The sequence below is a fragment of the Camellia sinensis genome, chromosome 1 (genome assembly GCF_055761805.1).
Source record: "Camellia sinensis isolate YWXY chromosome 1, ASM5576180v1, whole genome shotgun sequence".
Classification (NCBI taxonomy): domain Eukaryota; kingdom Viridiplantae; phylum Streptophyta; class Magnoliopsida; order Ericales; family Theaceae; genus Camellia; species Camellia sinensis.
Window position 1 is genome coordinate 113,055,083 of NC_138961.1, and position 20,827 is coordinate 113,075,909.

At 32.5% G+C, this 20,827-nt stretch overlaps 1 protein-coding gene across 1 annotated transcript in view; it reads right to left on the reverse strand.

The window, feature by feature from the left end:
• The window catches only part of LOC114318559 (uncharacterized), a 174,415-nt gene extending 162,084 nt beyond the window's left edge, over positions 1-12,331 (reverse strand). Inside the window, 8 exon segments of the mRNA XM_082913107.1 lie at positions 4,234-4,376; positions 4,511-5,241; positions 8,572-8,818; positions 8,945-9,272; positions 9,509-9,743; positions 9,820-10,023; positions 10,171-10,273; positions 12,136-12,331. Coding sequence (XP_082769233.1) covers positions 4,234-4,376; positions 4,511-5,241; positions 8,572-8,818; positions 8,945-9,272; positions 9,509-9,743; positions 9,820-10,023; positions 10,171-10,273; positions 12,136-12,331 — 2,187 coding nt within the window.
• Between the last annotated feature and the right edge of the window lie 8,496 nt (positions 12,332-20,827).

Sequence of the window (20,827 nt, forward strand, 5' to 3'; positions counted from 1 at the left end):
TACACTCTCTGAAGAGTAGTCATGCATACATATGTGAAAATACTTTGCCATGCCCCTTTGTTGCTCTCTGTTGCTGCAAATCAAAAATCGACAGCCTTCCAGAGCTTGGCATGCATTCCAAGAACAATTGCAAATAGAGGCAAACCGGGGCATCGCGAGGGATTCTCCGCACAAGGCAACCCGAGTATGCATCATTCATCATCCGGAGCAGATTTGAGGCAGTCCCTGGCTTGCATGCCAATTTATTGCTTTCCTAATTTAATTTGTTAATTAATTAGGGTTTTGTACATATTTGGACTGTAATTATTCATTTGGGACTGTATATTATTTATTCGGACCCTCTGCGCGAGGCCAATGTTGTAATAAGTGTGCGTGTGTGTGATGTATGTATTCCAACCCCACGTCTTTCTCCCTTTTATTTACCCGCTTATGATGGTTAGATTAGGGCATGTTCCAATTAGTATACAGTATGATAGCATGTTTGCATTCATTCATTTGTTTTGCATGCACCGGGCTCGGCGCATCGTACTAACTGCATTGTATTTTCAATACCAAGTTGAATACATGTTAGCTGTAGCATTTCATATGCCATGTTTAGAATAGCCGAGCCTGCTATAGTTGTATTTTTGCATGTGTTGCATTAGGCATTTCTGTATAGTTAGGATCATGCATGAATTTCTAATAAGCTTCTGTTTTGGCTTAGAGTACTCGGTAAGTTTTATGCTTTAGCATCCTTGCATGTGTGTGAGTGACTGCCATGAATAGCATGCTTACCATGAGGCTATATGCTTATGTGATATAACTGCCTGAATGCCTGTGGATGAAGGTTGGGTTATTTGAATTGGAACAATTCATCAAATGTATGTTTTAAGCCCACTAGATAGTGGCAAAATCATATTTTCTAAGCCCACCTGAGGGTGGCAAATCCACGTCTTAGCCTACTTGCGGGTAGCATCATCAAACCATTTTCAAACAAACAAACATGAAATGTTTTGTTCCAATTCAGGCGATCCAGTCTATACTTGTATGTTGTGCGCATCACATAGTAAATCTAGGCTAATAACCGGAATAAGAACGCATAAAGTTTTCAAAACTAGATATCATGGTTAGTAGAGGCCGATCTTTGATCGGGCGAGCGGGGCTGCTCACGAAGTGACCTTCCCCAATCGTACCCAAGTTCCCGAGCCGAAGCAACTTTGGTGATGACGGACACGTGGCCTTAGGCAAACGAGTCAGGGTTTCCTAAATTTCTCCAAAATAAAATATTTAGGTGGCGACTCTGTATCGGGCAAAGCAGTCCATGTTTGGCACTTCTTCCAAAATCTGTTTTCTCAAAACGATTTGCCGAATTTGGACTCTTTGGTTCAGATTTAGAACCGTGACAAATTGAGAGTCCAAATCGTAGTGAGCCCAATATCAAATGGAACGGGGGACTCGTTCCTTCCGGGGGCGTCCGGGGACGTCTACAGTATGCTTGTATGCTTGCATTTGATGTCTTTTTAATGCTTTACAAGGTTGTCATCGTATGCTGCATGTGTGGCCTCTTTTGTATGCTTGCATGTTTAGACCACATAGATGCCATCTAGGTGTGTCCTTAGCTTTGTTTAGGTCTGCCTTGGACCTGTTTTAAGTCCTTTTAGCCTTGTGAGGCTTATTTGACTTAGCCATGGTTTAAGCCCTCTTAGGCTTTCCTTGAATCTTGGACCATTGTTGCATGTTTAGCTTGTCTCGTTTACTTGGTTTGGCACCTTTATAACATGATTTTCAGAGTTTTCTATGCATGCTATGTGTCCATGTTTATCTTCTTTTAAGTGTGCTTAAAAGTTGTCTCTTTGATGCTTAAGTGTTGGTCCATTTACATGCATGGTTGTATGTGCATTTGGCCCCATCCTCATAGCTTTTGGCCACTGTTTTGGGCCTAGTATAGGGTTGCCCAAATTGGTGTAAGTCCATTGTTTGCATGTTGTCGTATGTTCACCTTGTGTGTTGTCATATACTTAGCCTATTGCATGTGTTGCATGCTTCAATCGCTTTGCATTTGACACGCATTCTCTTGGCTAAGTTGCCTAACATGTTGTCCATGTTGCACCTTGCATGCTTGCATGGTTAAGCTTGCATAGTTATTCCATGTCTTGCATACTTATTTGCTTAGGTTGTGTGCCTATTGCATGCTTACTTGTTTGCATCTCATGTTGCACACTTAGCTCACATGTCTAGATTGCATATTATTGCATGCATCTTTCACCTCTTGATCAAGACATGATAGAGGTTGAAAGCCCCTTTGTATGTTTCTATGCATTGCATTTCATTTGAAATCAAAATGCACGACTTGGTTCCTTGGGCCATCACGCATTGAAATGGGCAATTGGTGGTCCGAGAATCAAGGAACATACCCCTTTGAGTCACAAACATGATAAGGGATGTATTGGTGCACACATTTGCTTGAAATGCATTATCATGCCTTGTTTTGCCCTCTATTGCTATCAAAACAGGTTCTGCAGGAAGACTTGGCCGGTCGACTACATGGAGTGCCGACCGACCAATTATTGATGGCCGAGAGCTCAACAAATGGTCGATGACCATCAGGACATGGTCGGTGGGGTTTCCATTTGGTCGATGGTGATCCACAGTGTCCATGGAGCACACCTTGGAACTTGTGCAATTTTCAGAGGAGCAGAGGAAGGAAAACAGAGGCAGCTTGTGCATGGCGACAGATTTCCGAGCAAACCCGAGCACGCATGCATTGGACCCTCTTCCCGAGGCTGTTTATTGCTTTCTACTAGTTAGGTGATCTGTAATAATTAATTAGTTTGTAGGTTAGTTAATTTGTATATTCTTTTGGTCCCTCCGAGCGAGGGCGAATTTGCAATAAGTGTGGGTGCGTGTGTGCATGTCTTCCAATCCCCATTTCTTTCTCCCTTTTACTTACCTGCTTTTGATGGTTAGTATTAAGGCATATTTACTTTAGCATACCTTATGCTATGCATGCGTGCATCATTCATCAGTATTGCATGCACCGGGCTCGGTGCGTCATGCTAATTGCATAAGTATTTCAAATCTAACTTGAATACATGCCATCTGTCGCATTTCACATGCCATCCATAGATTGGCCGAGCCTATTCTAGTGACATTCTGTATGCGATGCATTAGCCATTTTAACATGAACTAGGATCATGCATGATTACTAATTAGTTCATTGTGTTGGCACAGAGTACGATGTAAGTATTTATGCTTTAGCATCTCACATAAGTGTAAATGTTAACATGACAGCATGCTTACCATGCGGCTATATGCTTACGTGATATTACTGCCTGAATGCCTGTGGGTGAAGGTTGGATTGCTTGAGTTGGAACAACTCATTGAAATCCGTGTTTTAACCTACTCGTGAGTAGCAAATTTCAAACCATTTTACAAACAAACGGATATACAATGCTCTGTTCCAAATTAGGCGATCTAGTCTATACTTGTTTTGCTGCGCGCATCACATAGTAATTCTAGGCTAACTAACCAGAATAAGAATGCATAACGTTTTCAAAATTAGATATCGTGGTTAGTAGAGGCCGATCTTCGGATCGGGCGAGATGGGGTGCTCATATCTGACCTTCCCCGATCGTACCCAAGTTCTCGAGCCAAGGCAACTTTGGTGATGACGGACACGTGGCCTTAGGCAAACGAGTCAAGGTTTCCTAAATTCCCCCATAAAAAATATTTAGGTGGTGACTCTGTATCTGGCAAAGCAGTCCATGTTTGGCACTTCTTTACAAAAATCTATTTTTCAAAACGATTTGCCGGATTTGGACTCTTTGGTGATTTATCAATCTCACATTGCACATTGTGAGATCAGATTAAGAATCGACACAAATCGAGTCCGAACTGTAGCTTGAGGCCCAAAGGGACGTCTACACAAGGCCATCACTTAACCTAGCTCGGCCCATGGCCCAAGCCTATCAGCTAGCCTGGCCCAATACCTGGGCATCCTTCTAGCTCGGTTGTGTGGTCCAAACAGTGGCCCAAATGTGAACTTGCTCGATCTAAATATCATAACTCTTTTAAATATTATAAAATCATTGTGTTGCTCACATGTTACATACGTCAACAAAAGGAAGAATGGTGTTTCTTATACTTCATGGCTATGGCTATAATAGATCCATAAACATTTGAAGCCTCACATTCTTTGTGGTTATTTGAATCATCTATGGAATTACAAATTGAAAAGCAAGCTTTCCTCCACACAGCTCACCAACTAAAGCTGATTGATTCGAAATGTAGGTTATCTGCCTCACTAGATGAGCAAATTGCCGCAACTTCTTGCCTCATCTTCTTTGGACCACTAACAATGACCCCAATGCTCGATCCTTCACACTCTAATATTAATTCTGCATTGAAAAAAATAAAATAAAAACCTAGTTTATATAATATAAGTCATAGCCAAGTAGCTTGTGATGAAATTAAGAGTAATGTTATATAAATCAAATGAAGAAAAAAAAAAGTGGGATGAGAGTTTTCTTACTCTTAAGATTAGGTCTTTGACCATAGTGCACCGTAGTATTTTGAGCAAGGGACTGGTGGGGAAGGCTTTCCAATTCTCTATCATCCACGTCGTAGCAGCTTGACACAACTTGTCCTGGCGATGCCATTGATGTTGGCATGTCCAAGTTTTGAATCTTTTGTCTCATTTCCTTACCACTCTGTTTCTTGTTCCATACAAAAGCTGCACTTGCAGCCATAGCTATGGAGATGCACATGAACAACACATTCAGAACTGATCTTGAAGTGTATGAAAATCTCATCTCAGTGTTGTGATCTATAGGGTATATGTAGTACTGTGTGAGAATACCAATGAGAACGAGGAATATGAGAAATGATGATGAAATTATAACTCCAAGCCAGAGCCAGCTGTTTGAGCCTAAAATTGCAGAAATTGGAGCATCCGCGGCACTGGGCTTGAACCACATGGTTCGGCAGGGGCTCTGGTCATCTGTGGTGGTGGTGGGTTCTATTTGTCTTGTTACGTATGCCTCGATCCTGAGATGTAACCTGGAAACGTCGTCGGTGGTGGCAGAAGCTGGGAGGAGGAGGTCTAACATGGTGAGATCTACAGATTTCTTGAAAGCAGTGATGAGGAGAACCTGTGGGGGGTTTCTCCTGCAACTTCCTATGCTGCTAAAGAGGAGCTCACGGAGGATGGAGATAAAAGGAGTGATGCCACTTCCTCCGCTTACCATCACCAGTGTGTCATGCCTGCATATCATATGTTTGTCTCTTTACAGTCCTTTTGAAATTGAGTGGATAAAAGTAGGCTCAACAATTGATCAGCAGGAGCCTAAAACTTAAGTTTCAGATCTAAGTCCATCACTTTCGACTGGTCAACGCATCGAGCTTCAAATGAATGACCATCTTAAAATTTCTAAAGTACAAAAACCTTTGTTATACACTTCAAAATATGAGATTATGGGCTTCAGGCTAATCTTAACCCATATAGCCTAATTTGGTCTTAATTTAGATTCAATTTGGGTTATTTGTTAACTAATTCAAAATTTATTGAAAAAACTAAAAGAATTATAATACAAAATTCTAAACTACATCATAAGTACAATAAGAATTGCGCTCTATAATGAAAAATACAAAAAAATAAATAACTTTTATGAAAAAAAGAAAGAAATCATTATTGAAGTTCGAAGAGGATAAAGAAAAAAGAAAAAAGAGCTCCTTGTTTATTTAAACTGCACATAAAAGATAATGACTTTTGTTCTATTTACTCTTTGTTCGAGAGAAATGTCTCATCTGTCATTTTTAACACCTCCAATTATGCCTCTTTAAAGTGTGTGATCACTTTACGTGAGAGTGAACCACGTCATTAGAGATGTATTTAAATATGCAAAATTAGAGGAATGTAGCACCAATCTTTGTTCGGAAAAGAAGTGACTTATATTGTTTTACCAAAATAAACTCCTATTTTTAAATTTATTCTATGTTTAGGAGGATAATTTCGCTCAGAAATATGAAAAGTTAACCTTAGCTAATTTTCTTCTCTCAATTTCTTTCTATTTTTTCTTCTTATTTCCAAATAAGAGTTAGGATCAATAGATTTTTTATTTTTTTTTTGTCAAATTACACAATCCAAATGGCTCAAGATCCGCCATGACATTCATCAAAGTTCAAAACTAGTATTGAAGTTTGCATGCTAAAATGAAGGAATTATATGGTACACAACCCTTTATATGTACTTTGTTATTTGTTTTTGTAGTATATGTTACGTATTTTATAATAAATGTTATATTTTTTTTGGATAAAACTTATGTCAATTTGCATTTCAAAAATAAAGTTATGTATTTTTGTGATAATGTTATGTATTTTGTGGTATTATTGCATATTTTGTGGTTAGAAAATGTTTAAATAAAAATTTGTACCATAAAAATGTATAATTCTATCCCAAAACGTAACTTCATTTCTAAAATATAAATTGTCATAACTCTTATTAAAAAAATATATAATATTTATCACAAAAATTGCATAACTAATACTATATAAGTACATAACAAAGTGGAAGTCTGATAAACTCTAAAATGTTATGCGAATTTGTTTGGATGAAGTCTGATAAGGAAGTCTTATAAGAAAATCCTCTGGGATATGTAATTTGGCATAATTTACTGTACTTTTTTATCTTTTTTTAGTCAAATCACTTCTCTATTTTTTTACGTATCTTTTTCGTAAAAGTCAAAAAGTATAGTTAAATCATCTCAAACACCCTGTTAATTACATATTTATGTTATATGTTATGGATTTTAGTAATAAATGTTACGTAATATTTTAGTGCGGTTAACTGTTGTTTGGCAATGTATTATATAAGTGCACTTATTTGTTTATTTATTATAAATTGTCACATTATTTTTTTATTTTTTTGCACATCTTTTTATAAATAGTCAAAAAATTACTAAATAAACAAATCACAAACCGTATACGATTTGTGATTAAAAAATGAAATTACATATTTTTTTATTGAATTTTTATTAATCGCAAAATATGTAACATTATCGCAAAAATACTGAGATAAGTTTGCAAACTTGAAAAAATAGCCAAAAAATAAGAAGTCAAAGAATTATATCAAAAAGTCAAAATTTTCTTTTCTTTCTTGCTTTTGTATTTTTTTTTTTTTTTTTTGTAAAAAATCAAAAAATCATCTTAAAATACTATTTTTTTTATCTCATATTTTAGCTAAAAAGACACAAAAAAAAAAAAAACTACTAAATAACTTCCCAAACCAAATACTATCACAAAAGTGCATAAATCGTTTCTGAATTACAAATTATTGTTAACACTATCAAAAAATATGTAACATAAATTACAAAATGCGTGACTAGATGCCTAAGGGCTCTATAAGAAGAGAGTTTTTGTCTGGAAAATTTCGAAAAATGTTTGAAACCTCTAATAAAATTCTTATAATTTTACTCACAATAATATAAAATAATAGATGATAATTTTTAATTTATCATACACTCAATTATGTAAGACTTTACGTCATTATCATATCATTGAGAGTATTTTTGAGTCAAACTCGAAAGTTTTTGTTACTGTCAAAACTTCGGATGACTTGCCCATGATGACTTGCATGTTGCCACTTTCCTTATTAATTAGAGTAAATTATATTTAAAATACAAATTATTTTTCTGTGATTTAAAAAATTATAAATATCTTATTTTTTGAATTTTTTATTTAATAAAATTTATAAAAAAATGAAATTCCTAACTACTGTTCTATATAATGATAAAATTATCTGTATTAATATTTGAAATAAATTTTTGACATCATAAATTTTTTTAATTAAGTCAATTATTTTCGCATCTAAATTTTTTATTATTACTATTTATTAATAAAATGAGTCATTTGTTATGAAATTAAAATTTCAAGGGACGGGATATAAACTACAAAAAACAAATCACCTTTCTTGTTTTCACTTTTCAAAAAATTCTACTTTCTTATTTTTCGTGTTTTTTGTTTTTACTGAATTTTTTTAATATTTTAAGTAATTTTTTTACTTTTTAGATACACCTAAAAAGTAAAAAAATTGTAAAAAAAATCTTTTAAAAATTCACTAAATATCAAAAATACAAAAAAAATACCAGAATTCAGTACATTTTTTTATATTTTTATGTATTTATTAATTTTTCAAAATATTTTTTCACAAATTTTTTACTTTTTAGATACATCTAAGTAAGGTGCATCTAAAAAAGTAAAAAAAATGTTTAAAATTTAAAAAATAATCACTAAAAATAAAAATATACGAAAACCAAAAAAGTCCAATTTTCAAAAAAATTAATCCAAAAAACTCAAACCAAACACACTGAATCATATTTTCACCTTGAACCTTTTAATTATGGATATATCTAAAATGTTATGAATTATGAAAATTTATTTTAAATCATACTCTATGAAAGTGAGTGTGTAGTGTTGATTTAAAGTTAGTGATATATGAATATTACACCCAATAACGAATAAATCATTGATTCCTTTTTTTTTGGTAATTTTCAGAATAATTTTTCCGAGTATGTAGCATTGCTGATGAATAAATACCTCAGAAAATGAGCTGACGCAGGTCCATAAGGTCCTTCAATGGAGGCCTCAAGGCGGTCCGGCGGAGGAGAAGATACAGAAAGTTTATGATAGAGCTTGTGAGACCAGCTTCCTTGGATTTTAATGACGACACTTAGCTTCTCAGGATCAGTATTACAGTTGGAGGTAATTGTAAAAGGATGCCATTCAAGCTTGGAGATTCCAGGCATGTTTATGAACATGCTGCTTGTTGGATTATAACACAGCCCTGACAACAGATTCAAAGAAGACAGCCTAAAATCAATCAATCACCCACATTTTCACCTTTGGAACTGTGCTTAAATGAAATGATGATGATGACAACTTTGAATTGAATCATTGAAGTCAATCTCACCTGGGCTTTTAGAGAAGTTGAGTTCTACAGCTTGACAAGGCAGAACACGGGCAGAAACCAGGCAGACCCTTTGCTGGGATTGTAAGAGGCGTAGATACCGGTCGATCAAGAAGAGATAGAAACCTGGAAGAACGATGCAGAAGTAGGCAAACCCCACGTGTAAAATATAGAATATAATGAAGAGAACATAGAGGTAATGAGTGTAGAAGAAGAGTTCAAAAATCTTGCGCCGTATGCGGTTGAAGCTTGTTGCCCACATGGCCAATCCAAAGAGCAGAGCTATTTCTCCGGCCAAATTTGAGATCCCCACTTTTCCCCATTTGACCATCTGCAATCCCACAAATTTCCATGTCTCAAATGTTTTATATATTATGACCTCTTTTGGCAACATCTAACAAAAAACACATACTTTATTAGTTATTAGCTTATTTTATTCATATCACCTCTCTACTTTTTTATACGTCTTTTTGTAATAAAAAATAAAAAAATATGTTTTGAGGACTCTATTTTGGCCATTGTGGTTTGGGTGAGAAAAGTTTCAAATAGTGTTTGTAGGTATTGTACCTGAGAAATTTGAGGTGTGTAGGCCCAAATGATGACAAAACACAAGCCGTGTGCAGTGAAAAGGGTCATAGTAAGATGGCCAAGCCAAATATGATATTTTATGCTGGACTCTGATGTGAGACCGACGAGCCGCAACACCGAAGATCCTCTGGTCACCGGGAAGAAGAGAAATGCTAGGCAAATATTACCAACAAGGCCTAACAGCAGCCCTGCACTGTACAATTTCGCTTCCCATCTGCCAAAACCCACCCGTTGTCATCATTGTAAGTCATCACAATTTTTATATGAAAATCAACAGGCTTGTTTCTTACACTTTCTCTCCCATCTCAGCCGCAGATTGTCTGGTGATATTGGCCATCATGCTGTGCAAGTAAGAAGAGAAGGACCAGATAAGGAGTGCAATGAACATTGATAAAAAGCTGAGCTCTATCCATGAAACAATCCCCAGAGGGCCCTTTACAAATGCCGGCTTTTTCCATTCGGCTAAATAAGAATTCTTGGCACTGCTACTGCCACTGAAGAGGAAAAACACAACACCAATAATTAATAAGAATCACATTGTTTTTTTCTTTCTTTTTTTCTTCTTTCACACATTGCAGTTTTCATAAGAATTTGGTAGTGATGAATGATTAAAATTGCTATTACTAAGAACATCTATCTACCTTCCATTTTTGTGTTTGACGTCTTTCTTTCCAAGATGGAGGTATAAACATCCCAAAACAGAGATGAATAGGATTGGGAATGTATAAATCAGAATGTTTCCACCTGCAAGGTTTAAGAAGATAACTTACAATTAAAACTCAAATTTGTTCCATAAGAGCATGTCCAACGGCATGTCAATTTTTTCACCAGATTTGAGTAAAAATTTCCTTTGATATCAGGTGTTCTAAGTGAGGGCTTTGGAGTTTCATCAAACTACCAGTCGACCGACGGATAACCAGCCGGTCAACCGGTCAATGTAATTTTTTCACAAATTTTTGCCTTAACGTGATCATCCGAGGCATGACCAGGAGGACATCCAGAGAGACATCTGGCAACTGGAATGAATAGTGGTTTGATGAAAGGCACATTAGTTCTTAGCGAAATCCTAAATTTGATACGTATTTGATAAAATCGTTGGAGCAGGTTTTGAAGCTATTTTTCATCAAATTCAAATTAGATGACAGTTTTGACATTGGATGGTCTAATAGAACCTAATAAATAAACGGAGCTAAATAGGGTTTAGGGGGGCACATGTCCGCTCTCATTTTTTAAAAATTACACTTTCACCTCTAATTAAAAAAAAAAAAAAATCATTTAACTCCCTTTTAATTTTTAAATATGCTTCTAAATTTTTATATCTCATCTTTCTTCTCTTTCTTCATAATTTGCTAATATAAATATTTAATTTTATCGAAATATTCTATTATAATTATTTCTATCTCTCTCATTTGTCTCTTGCATTTCTCGACATCTATCTTCTTCTTTTTTTTATTTTTTATTTTTTTTTTGTATACATGTTATTATATTTTAAATCGTAATTATCATTATATATAGTAACTAAAATAACAAATAAAAAAATAAGGCACTTAGTCCATAAATCTAAATTTAAATTTTGTTAGGCTAAAAGTCCAGGCATTAAAAAATTTTGTCCATAAAGACAAACTTAAGCAAAATGACCAAATTAGCCATACACATATACATCGGTATACACGGTCAAGAAGGTGTGAAACAAACCAAACAATCTCTCTCTCTCTCTCTCTCCATGTGCGAGGGTTTTGAGCTAGGGTTTCTCACTCTCTGAAAGTCAATAAATAAAAAAAGTCAACGGATAAATTAAGGGTAAAATTAAAAAAATACTTTTCAAAACAAATAAAAAGATTTTTTACCAAATTATTTCATAAAAGATGGATCTCTCACTAACAAAAAACATCTACTGGATCTAATGTATTATATACTTATTAACTTGGACTTTTTAACAATTATCTCAAAAAAATATCGATTAACTTAAACATATTTAAGTCACATAATTTTAATATCACCTTAATCTTTAGTTATTCTATCACCAAATAAAAATTGAATTCGATTAAGTGATGTAATTGATATCACCAAGAATTAATTGTACCTCCATGAATCAAAATCGTGGCTCCACAAATTGCAGGCATAGTATTCCATTGTTTACAGGGTTATTTTGAAAAGTAGGTTAAAAGTTAATTTTTCACTCTTTTTTTTTTTTTTCTACTTTTTTGAAAAAAATTATAAAAAAAAATAAAGAAATAATACGACTCAAAATAGATTAAAAGTCATAAAATTGTTTTTAACCTCTTTCCCAACAGAGGCCACAGTAACAATATAAACAATAGTGCTAAAAACTCAATAATTAAACATAGCGGGGCCATTTGAGAACATGAATAAAAAGTCAAAAGTCAGCTTTCTAGTTATTTTAGGTTATATCATCTCTCACATAAAAATGTTAAAAAAATTTAAAAAAAATTAAAAAGTCAACTTTTAATTATCTTTCCAAAACACCCCAGAATTAGATACATAAAATTTATGAATAAACATGATTTGCTATGACACTCACATTTTGTGTTTGGTTTATACATTTCTAACATTAATGAAAATAGATAATAAAGAAGAATTCGAACCTTGCTGTCCAAAGTATGTGGAGTCAGCATTGGCCTGGATATCAGGAAGCCAGTGTAGCCAAAATGTATTAGTGGGCATCATTAACCATATCATGATGTACCCAAGAAAAATCACCAAGACCAGCACCCCTATTGCTAATCTGGTTTTCTTCTTGATTCCTTCAAGAGGCCTTTGTTTAATTTCCACTGAATCCATCTCTCTCTCTCTCTCTCTCTCTCTCTCTCTCTGATGATGATGATGATTCCTGGCTGGAGGGAGTACATGCCTTAGGGACTTGTATATATACCAAGTATTTAATATAATGTAATAATGAAAAAAATATAATGAAGATGATCATAAAAGATTCTTCACTATTATATTACAAATACAATAAAACACCACATATTAATCAAATGATGAAAAATTTTCATGATATTTCTTTTATAATAGAGGTTGTTTGGGGTGTCCTAAATAAATACATTTTTTGTCTTTTTGGACTAAAAAATTGAGGAAAAAAATATGGATGTTTGGGTTAACTTTTTGACTTTTTATGAAAAAATGTGTATTAAAAAATTGTATAAATTAGTGTGTAGGAAAAAATTAGGATTGAAAGTTGTGTAGCTGTAATTTTTTACTTTTGGTGAATAGTGATAACTTTTTAATTTTTTGAGTAACTTTTTAATTTTTTGACTTTTTGACAACTTGCCAAACTTGGCCTTAGTGTTATTATTTAATAATATATAGAGACAGAAAGAGAGAGAATAAACAACAGAAATAGTTTAGTTGATTATTTAATTTATTTTTATTTTTATTTTTATTTTTACTATTTTAATGTCATTAAAAAATTTATGTTTGAAAAGTTGGTTAGTTTTTTTATAATTAATTTGACGGTTGTAAAAGAAAAAATAAAATGATTATGAATGAGATATGGTGTTTTATTTTATTATTATTTTAATATATTTTATCTTTTAATGAATTATTTTAACTCAATCCTCTTTATAAAGTGGGCCAAAGTGTTTGGCCTCTTTTGACATGTTGGTTAAAAATTAATTTATTGACTTTTTAAATTTTTTAAACCGTATCATCTTTTTATTTTTCATATATTTTTTATAAAAAAAAAATAATAAATCAATTTTTAACTTATTTTTCAAAATAAACGTTTGTTAAAGCCCAGAAGAAGGTTTTTTTAGCTTTTTTGGCTAAAATAATATTAAAAGACAAAATAGGCTAAAATAATTAATAAGACAAAATGTCACATCAAATTCATAATCATTTTACTTTTTCTCTCACAAGCATCACATCCAACTACAAAAAAATTCAACTGCCTTCCCAAACATAAAAATTATAGGGGTTTTTTTTTTAGAGTCCCTGGTATTAAGACTTTATAGTATAAAAGACATCTAATATTTTCATAATGTCTAAGGTCTCTCAATTTGATCTAGAGAAATTCTGGACTAGAGAAATTTGAATAATTTCCTCTGGGTTCAACCCAGAGAAATTCTTTGGAAGTCCAGAATTTCTCTAGAACTATAAAACTCTGATTTGATCAATTTGTCTTTGGTTCTGATGCTGCTGATTCAATCACAATTTCCTACACAAACAAATTAATAGTTCTTCTATGAGTTTGTGATAGATTTTTTTTAAACTTAATGCTATGAATTTCTCTGGGTTCAACCCAGAGAAAATTCAAATTTCTCTGGAACTATAAAACTCTGATTTGATCAATTTGTCTTTGGTTCTGCTGCTGCTGATTCAATCATAGTTTGAATGGAGAGGTTTGACAAAATGTTTCAACAAATAGTAAGGCATTAATATATGAAATACTGAGCAAGATTTGAAAAACCCAGCAAGATTTCAAAAACAATTTTGTAAAAAGGATTTATAACAGAGGATGAATAGTAGGTATAGCATATCAATCAACATAAGAACTACAAATTTACAAGAGGATTTGGAAGTTTCATGAACATGCATGATAACTAGCTATATCAACATTACCTCTCTAGAGAAATTTTGAAATTTCTCTGGATCAATCCAAAGAAATTTTAGTTCAAACCCAGAGAATTTCTTTGGGGATATATCCACATCGCTCACCACTCCAACCTTCAACTTTCCACTGCTTCACCACCCGTTCTTTCACATATATATATATACTGGTCATGAACACCAACCTATGTGACCGAAGAAGAGTCAAGACCATGAACTCAGAGTCTAAGGAGAATATTTCCTTGGGCATACAACTCCAATATAACATAATGTGCATTAGCACCCAGTCCAAATTGGAAGAGTATTATCTGAATATGACATAAAATAGATACAATGATAACCTTCCAGTAAACTGACAATCAAAGCACAAGAGAGAATCAAACTAACTTGTATACTCAGAAAACAAAATCCCTCAAGGCCATACCTTATCATATCTAAGCTGCCGCACACCCTCAAACCTCCTCGCACGTATCTGCTTCCTTAATTTGAGAGTAAACCCAGGAGTATTCCTCGTACGTATGTGACGGCTTCGGCGAATCGAGAATGGAGAAATGAAATCGTGAGCGATCGAGAGTGTCGGAACAATTTTACAAACTGAACTTTACGATCCCAAGCAATTGTTAGCAAAGAAGGTAGGAGCAGAGAAGGTAGGAGGCGTGAGAGAGGTTTCCGGTGGAGAGGTCGGACTTGGCTATGATCGGCATTCCGAGGCCCTATGAGAAGCGGCGAGCCACGTTGGTCGCGTCGGTGCATCAGAACTCCACGTGGTGGAACCGCTTGACTGCGAACCAGTCTGTTTTAGGGTTGGTACGTACGAAGTTTGAGAATCCCACTAGCTTGAACACCTGCGTAGAGTTGCTAACTTGCGCATCTCCACCATTAATAACAGTCTCAGCTTCCTTCCCCATTTTCGGCTGACGCCATTTTTGGGTGAGAATGAGAGAGGGGTTTCTGGTGCGCGAAGAGGGTTTCAAAGAGAGAGAGAGAGGAAGTGCTGCTCTGCAGTAGAGGAGGAGAGACAAAGAATCAAATTTCTTTAATATATGTTTAGGGACTTTAGACATCAAAAAATAATTTTGTAGATCTCTTTCATTACGAAAAGTGAGAGAGAGATCTTAGACTAATTTTTTCAAAATTATAACCTCTTAAAATAACTCATTAAAATAGCAACTCCCAAACACTTACAGGATACGGACACAAATGTTAGTACAGGAGAAGGTATGAAATGGGATTGGCTGTTGGTTATATTGTTACTGTGGGTTTGTGTAAGTTGACTTTTGGAAGACTAGAGGCACCATGCATGGCTATGGCTTTTTGGTTCCTTACAAAGCAACTGTCATCAAATGCCTGTTTTGGCAATTGAATTAAAAGTTAATTTTTTAATTTTTAAAATTTTTTTAGATTATATTATTTTTTTATATTTTTTTTAAAAAAAATCAAAAAAGCAAAAATATTAATTTTTAACCTACTTCTCAAAATAAGTCAAGTTCTATTTTGGCATTTGGATTAAAATAATTTTTAACTTTTTTGATATTTTTAAATCATATCATTTCTTTATTTTTATTTTTTATTTTTTTTGTATATTCTTTCATAAAAAATTAAAAAAAATTAAAAAATTAATTTTTAACTTGCTTTTCAAAATAGCACAAAGTGTAGGTGTAAAAGTGTTCCTTCCAAAGGAAACGCCTCTATAATATTTTACTAACTAGCAAACGCGGGTATAAATAAATAATTAAAAATTAGTTTTAAATTAAAATAATAACATAAAATTTATTTAAAATATGTAGTAAAAATAATTTATAAGTAATTAAATTTTATTAATTTTTATCAGAGTTACATATAAGAAAAAGTTGTATTCTAATGTCATTAATTGTGTATTATAAGTTCTTATTAAAAACCTGCATGTCATAATTTAATTGGTAAAAATTAAATAATAAATTACAAAATTGTATTTACAGTAAAATATAAATATATTTTATTTTATAAGTTTCGTAATTTTAATTTACCATATGATAGTAGTAAATTATATTTTTTAATATACTAATTTTTTTATTATTTTGTAAAGCTTAAAAATTTGTCTACTCGAAATTGTAAATTATCTTGTGTCATGACTCTTATGTGAAAATATATTACGATTGACTTGTGGTGTTGACTAAACATTAAAAGTGACTTAAAAGCTAATTGACTTAATATTTATGTCAATGTGACCTTCACCTACTCATTAAAAATTGTCTTGATTAGTTAAAATTATCTTTATCAGTTTGTAACTAGTATGAGCGTTGGGAGTTCCAATATTGGATTAAATATTAAAAATGAATCTAGAAAATCTAGTTTGAATGGATTTTTTTCCCCAACAATTCTTGATTTAAGCTTATAATACATCCTATTTTAATAACTCAATATGATTTTTAAAAAAAATAATCTTAATACTTACGGGTTTTTTTTTTTATCAATCAATAAAAAAATATTTATATATATGAAGAGAATTACATTTGAATAATTTTAACATAAATTTTTTTACTTTAAAACTCTATGACCTACACATTTTGATTCTATCTAGATCACTAATCTTTGGAGGTTTAATGATTTTTTTTTTAATGGAATATCTCTTTGCTATAATATAAATATATATATTGGAATATTGATGCATAGAAAACCATTAAATATCAAGTAAAAAAATCTATGAAAGATGTGAATTAATTATTATATTTTAGCCTCCGTTTGGGAAGTGGGTTGGCTTTTTGACTTTTTGACTTTTTTGACTATTTTAGCTTGGGCTAAAAAGTTTGGTTTGGGAAAGACTTTTTGACTTTTTGGCTTTTTTGACTTTTTTTGTGAGAGAAGAATGTAATGATTACGGGTTGGATGTGATATTTTGTTTTTTGTGGCTAAAATAGCCTATTTTGTCTTTTGTGGCTAAAATAGCCAAAAAAGTCCCGTTTAGCTCTTGCCAAACGGAGCCTTAGTAGTTCAAAAATTTAAATTTTAAAACTGAATAGTTAACTTTCCTTTTCAATTTCTAAATTTAAATTTTTAAATAAATTAATTAGTTTTCCTTTTGAAGTGTGTACATTAAGGCATAAAAGTTATTTAAATTTTTAAATAGATTAACTAACTTTCTTTTTAAATTTAAATTTTTAAATAAATTAATTAACTTTTCTTTTGAAATGTGTAAATCAAGTCATAAAAGCTATTTAAAATTTTAAATAGATTAATTACCTTTCCTTTTAAATTTAAATTTTTAAATGAATTAATTAACTTTCCTTTTGAAATGTGTAAATCAAGACATAAAAACTATTTAAATTTTTAAATAAATTAATTAACTTTCTTTTTGAATGGATTAATAACTATTTTTTAAAATGATTCAATAAAAGCTAACTAATAGAAAATATTTTAATTATTTAAAAAATAAGAATTTTAAAAAAATAGTATGAGAATTTTAGGTTGTGTTTTGAACGATTTCCAAACTATGATTCTACCCCACATTTCAATATGATGTTTGGATAGGTATTTGGAACTAATTTTTCACAACTCTGCAGAAAACTCTGTGTGAGACGTGATTTTCAAATTTTTTGTTTTTAAATTTGGCCTAACCAGTCGTCCCACCGGTTGATCAGAACAGTGCAATTTTTTTTATTTTTTTATTTTTTTGTGCAATTGATATATGTTAATTTTTATATATTCGAAAAAAAATATTTTCCAAATTTTAAAATTTTTTTATGTGCTTTAATAGAATTTTGAGTTGTATGTTTGGTTATGAGTTGTAAGTTTTTATATCAAATATCATATGTCATATAAAAATTCTTCACTCAATTCAAAACTCTTTTCAAAATTCTTTATCAAATAAAATTTTCACACTCAAATCATAATTCCAAAACTCACAAACTTAAAATACAATTCATACTCTCAAATCATATTTAGAAAATTCTACCAAATGCAAGCTTAAATTTCACAAGAACCTTCTCATTAAAAACCTTCTTTTCTTTAATATATATATATATATATATAGATTTTCTCTGACATTTCTTACAAAATAAGTATAAATTACATATGAAATTTTATTTTATTAATTATTTTAATTTATTTTATCTTTTAATAAATTCTTTTAATTAAACCCTCCTCAGAGAGGGAGGGCAAAGTATTTGTCAAAGTCCGGCTACTATGGCCTTGTTTGGCCAGCGAGTTTTTGGCTTCTTTTTTTTTTTTTTAAACTAAAATTTACAAAAAGATAAATAGGTTAAAATATTTAATAAAATAAAATATCATATTAAATTTATAATTGTTTCATTTTTTTTTTCTTACAAACATAATATCTAATTTAAAAAAAAAATCTAATTATTCTTTTAACTACAAAAATTTTAATTTATTAAAATAATTAAAAACTAAAAGAACCTATTAAAATAATCAACTACACAAGTGAGAGATAAATGTATACGTCCACATATGTTAGTACAAGGGAAGGTATAAAATGGTATTGGCTGTTGAAGCTATTGTTTAGGATATGAATATTTGCGACGTGGGTTTGTGTAAGTTGACTTTTAGAAGGCTGGGGACCCCATACGTGGCTTTTTGGGTTCCTTCCAAAGCCACGGTCATCAAAGTGTAGGTGTATAAGTGTTCCTTCCAAAGCAAGCCTCATTAAGCCTCCGTTTGGAAAGTGGGTTGGTTTTTTGATTTTTTGGTTTTTTTGGCTATTTTAGCCTGGGCTTAAAAGTTTGGTCTGGGAAGGACTTTTTGGCTTTTTGGCTTTTTTAAGTTTTTTTGTGAGAGAAGAATGTAATGATTATGGATTGGATGTGATGTTTTGTTTGTTATGGCTAAAATAGCCTATTTTGTCTTTTGTGGCTAAAATAGCCAAAAAAGCCCAAGAACCAACTTGCTGTATTTAAGGCCCCCTCCCTCTCCCTCTTCCTCTCCTTCCTCCCTCTCCCTCTTCCTCTCCTTCCTCCCTCTTCTTCTCTGCGTTTTTTTTTTTTGAAAATTTGCCCCCAAAACGACGTCGTTTTGGGGGCGACAGGGGAAGGCTACAGAAGATGGCGACCGAGGATCCGGATTCCAAAATTTGATCAAACCTGCTGCTCCTTTTTCAAAGCCAAACTCACTTAATCAAATATATTATAGTTGCCACACTATACTTCGGAAGAAACAAAGCCATATATATATATATATATATAGATATGGTTGAGTATTGGGTTTTTTTTAATCAAATCCTAACTGTTATCAAATTGACTATCAAATACCTATTAAGATTTCAAAAGTCAGTTATAATATATAAAATATATTATACTCAAACCAAACCAAATTATAATACTTTTACTCGTTCACCTTTCCAGGGTTGGTCGAGTAGTATATCCTTATAAAGAGATATAGTTAATCGGACATTGATATCCTTTTGATCAGTGCATATTAATATTTAGATTAATATTCAAAATCATACGTCTCATTTATTTTTTTAGATGCACATATGTTTTGATCAAAAGGTTACCAATTTGTGATTGAATATATTTTTTTTTATAGGGATATACTATTCGACGAACTCAAAAAGTTAAATGTTTCGGATAATCGAGTTAGGAACCGGAGTGAGCTGTACGGACGGAACAACTGTGGTTGGATGGCACAACAGTCACCCAATCTCCTTTTTGAAATCATTTATACAATTACTCAACATATTATATCTACAAACAAAACAAAACAAAATATTTCTCGTGTAAATCATGTGCAGTGAAAAATCTCGAATTAGCAATGAAAAATATAGACAGAGGAAAAAATCTCTATTCGCTGTTCTAATGCATTCTTAGTTGTATAATGTGATAAGAATTTCAAAATACAAAAATCTCAAAGTGAATACATTGACAAGAATTTTGAGAATAAAGAATCCTGGGTCATAATGTGATAATTCTATGATGCTAGTACCACACCCTTGAAGACAAGCTAATACCATGTATTATTTTGTTATGAAACTTACCTTGGAGAATGAGGTGAAGTAAGCCAATAGGGTCCTTGAAGAGAGAGACCAGGAGATGGCTTACAGAAGAAGAAATTACATGTTGGGGGTAAAGCTTGATTGCGATATATATACACCCAGCTTTTCTGCCTCTATATATGCAATTGGAAGTCACACTAAAAGGGTGCCACTAGAGTTTGGAAACGCTAGGGACATGTACAAATAAGATCCTTGTGGGATTATAATTCAAACCTGGAAGGAAAAAAAAAAGAAAGACAATTAACTATTGGGGATTGATTTAGAAACCAAATAATTTATTAGAAAAACTACTAGGGATTCAAATCGGGTAGATTGAGTCGAATTTATATCTGTCCAGGCCCAATTTGAATAATTCTCACACATTTTATTTTTAGACACTTCTTTTTCGATGTATTACATAAACAATTCCGCTATAGACCCCCAGTGGGGGTCGCACCCCCAGTGAGGTGTCGCGCCCCCACCGGCCGAAACCCAAAAAAAAAAAAAAAAAAAAAAAAAAACAGTTTTTTTTTGGCCCAATCACGGACTGCCACCTCACTGGGGGTCGACCCCCAGTGGGGGTCCGAAGCATTTTTCATTACATAAATTTGCATAAAATTTGGCACAATACTCAAATATCACATCAACCCACCAAATAATTGCACCTAAATATACTTTAATGAACTTGATGCGCACAACACCAGGGAATTGGCCTCAACAACAGCCGCTGATGATGCTAAAAAGACAAACGATGCCTAACAGTTCAG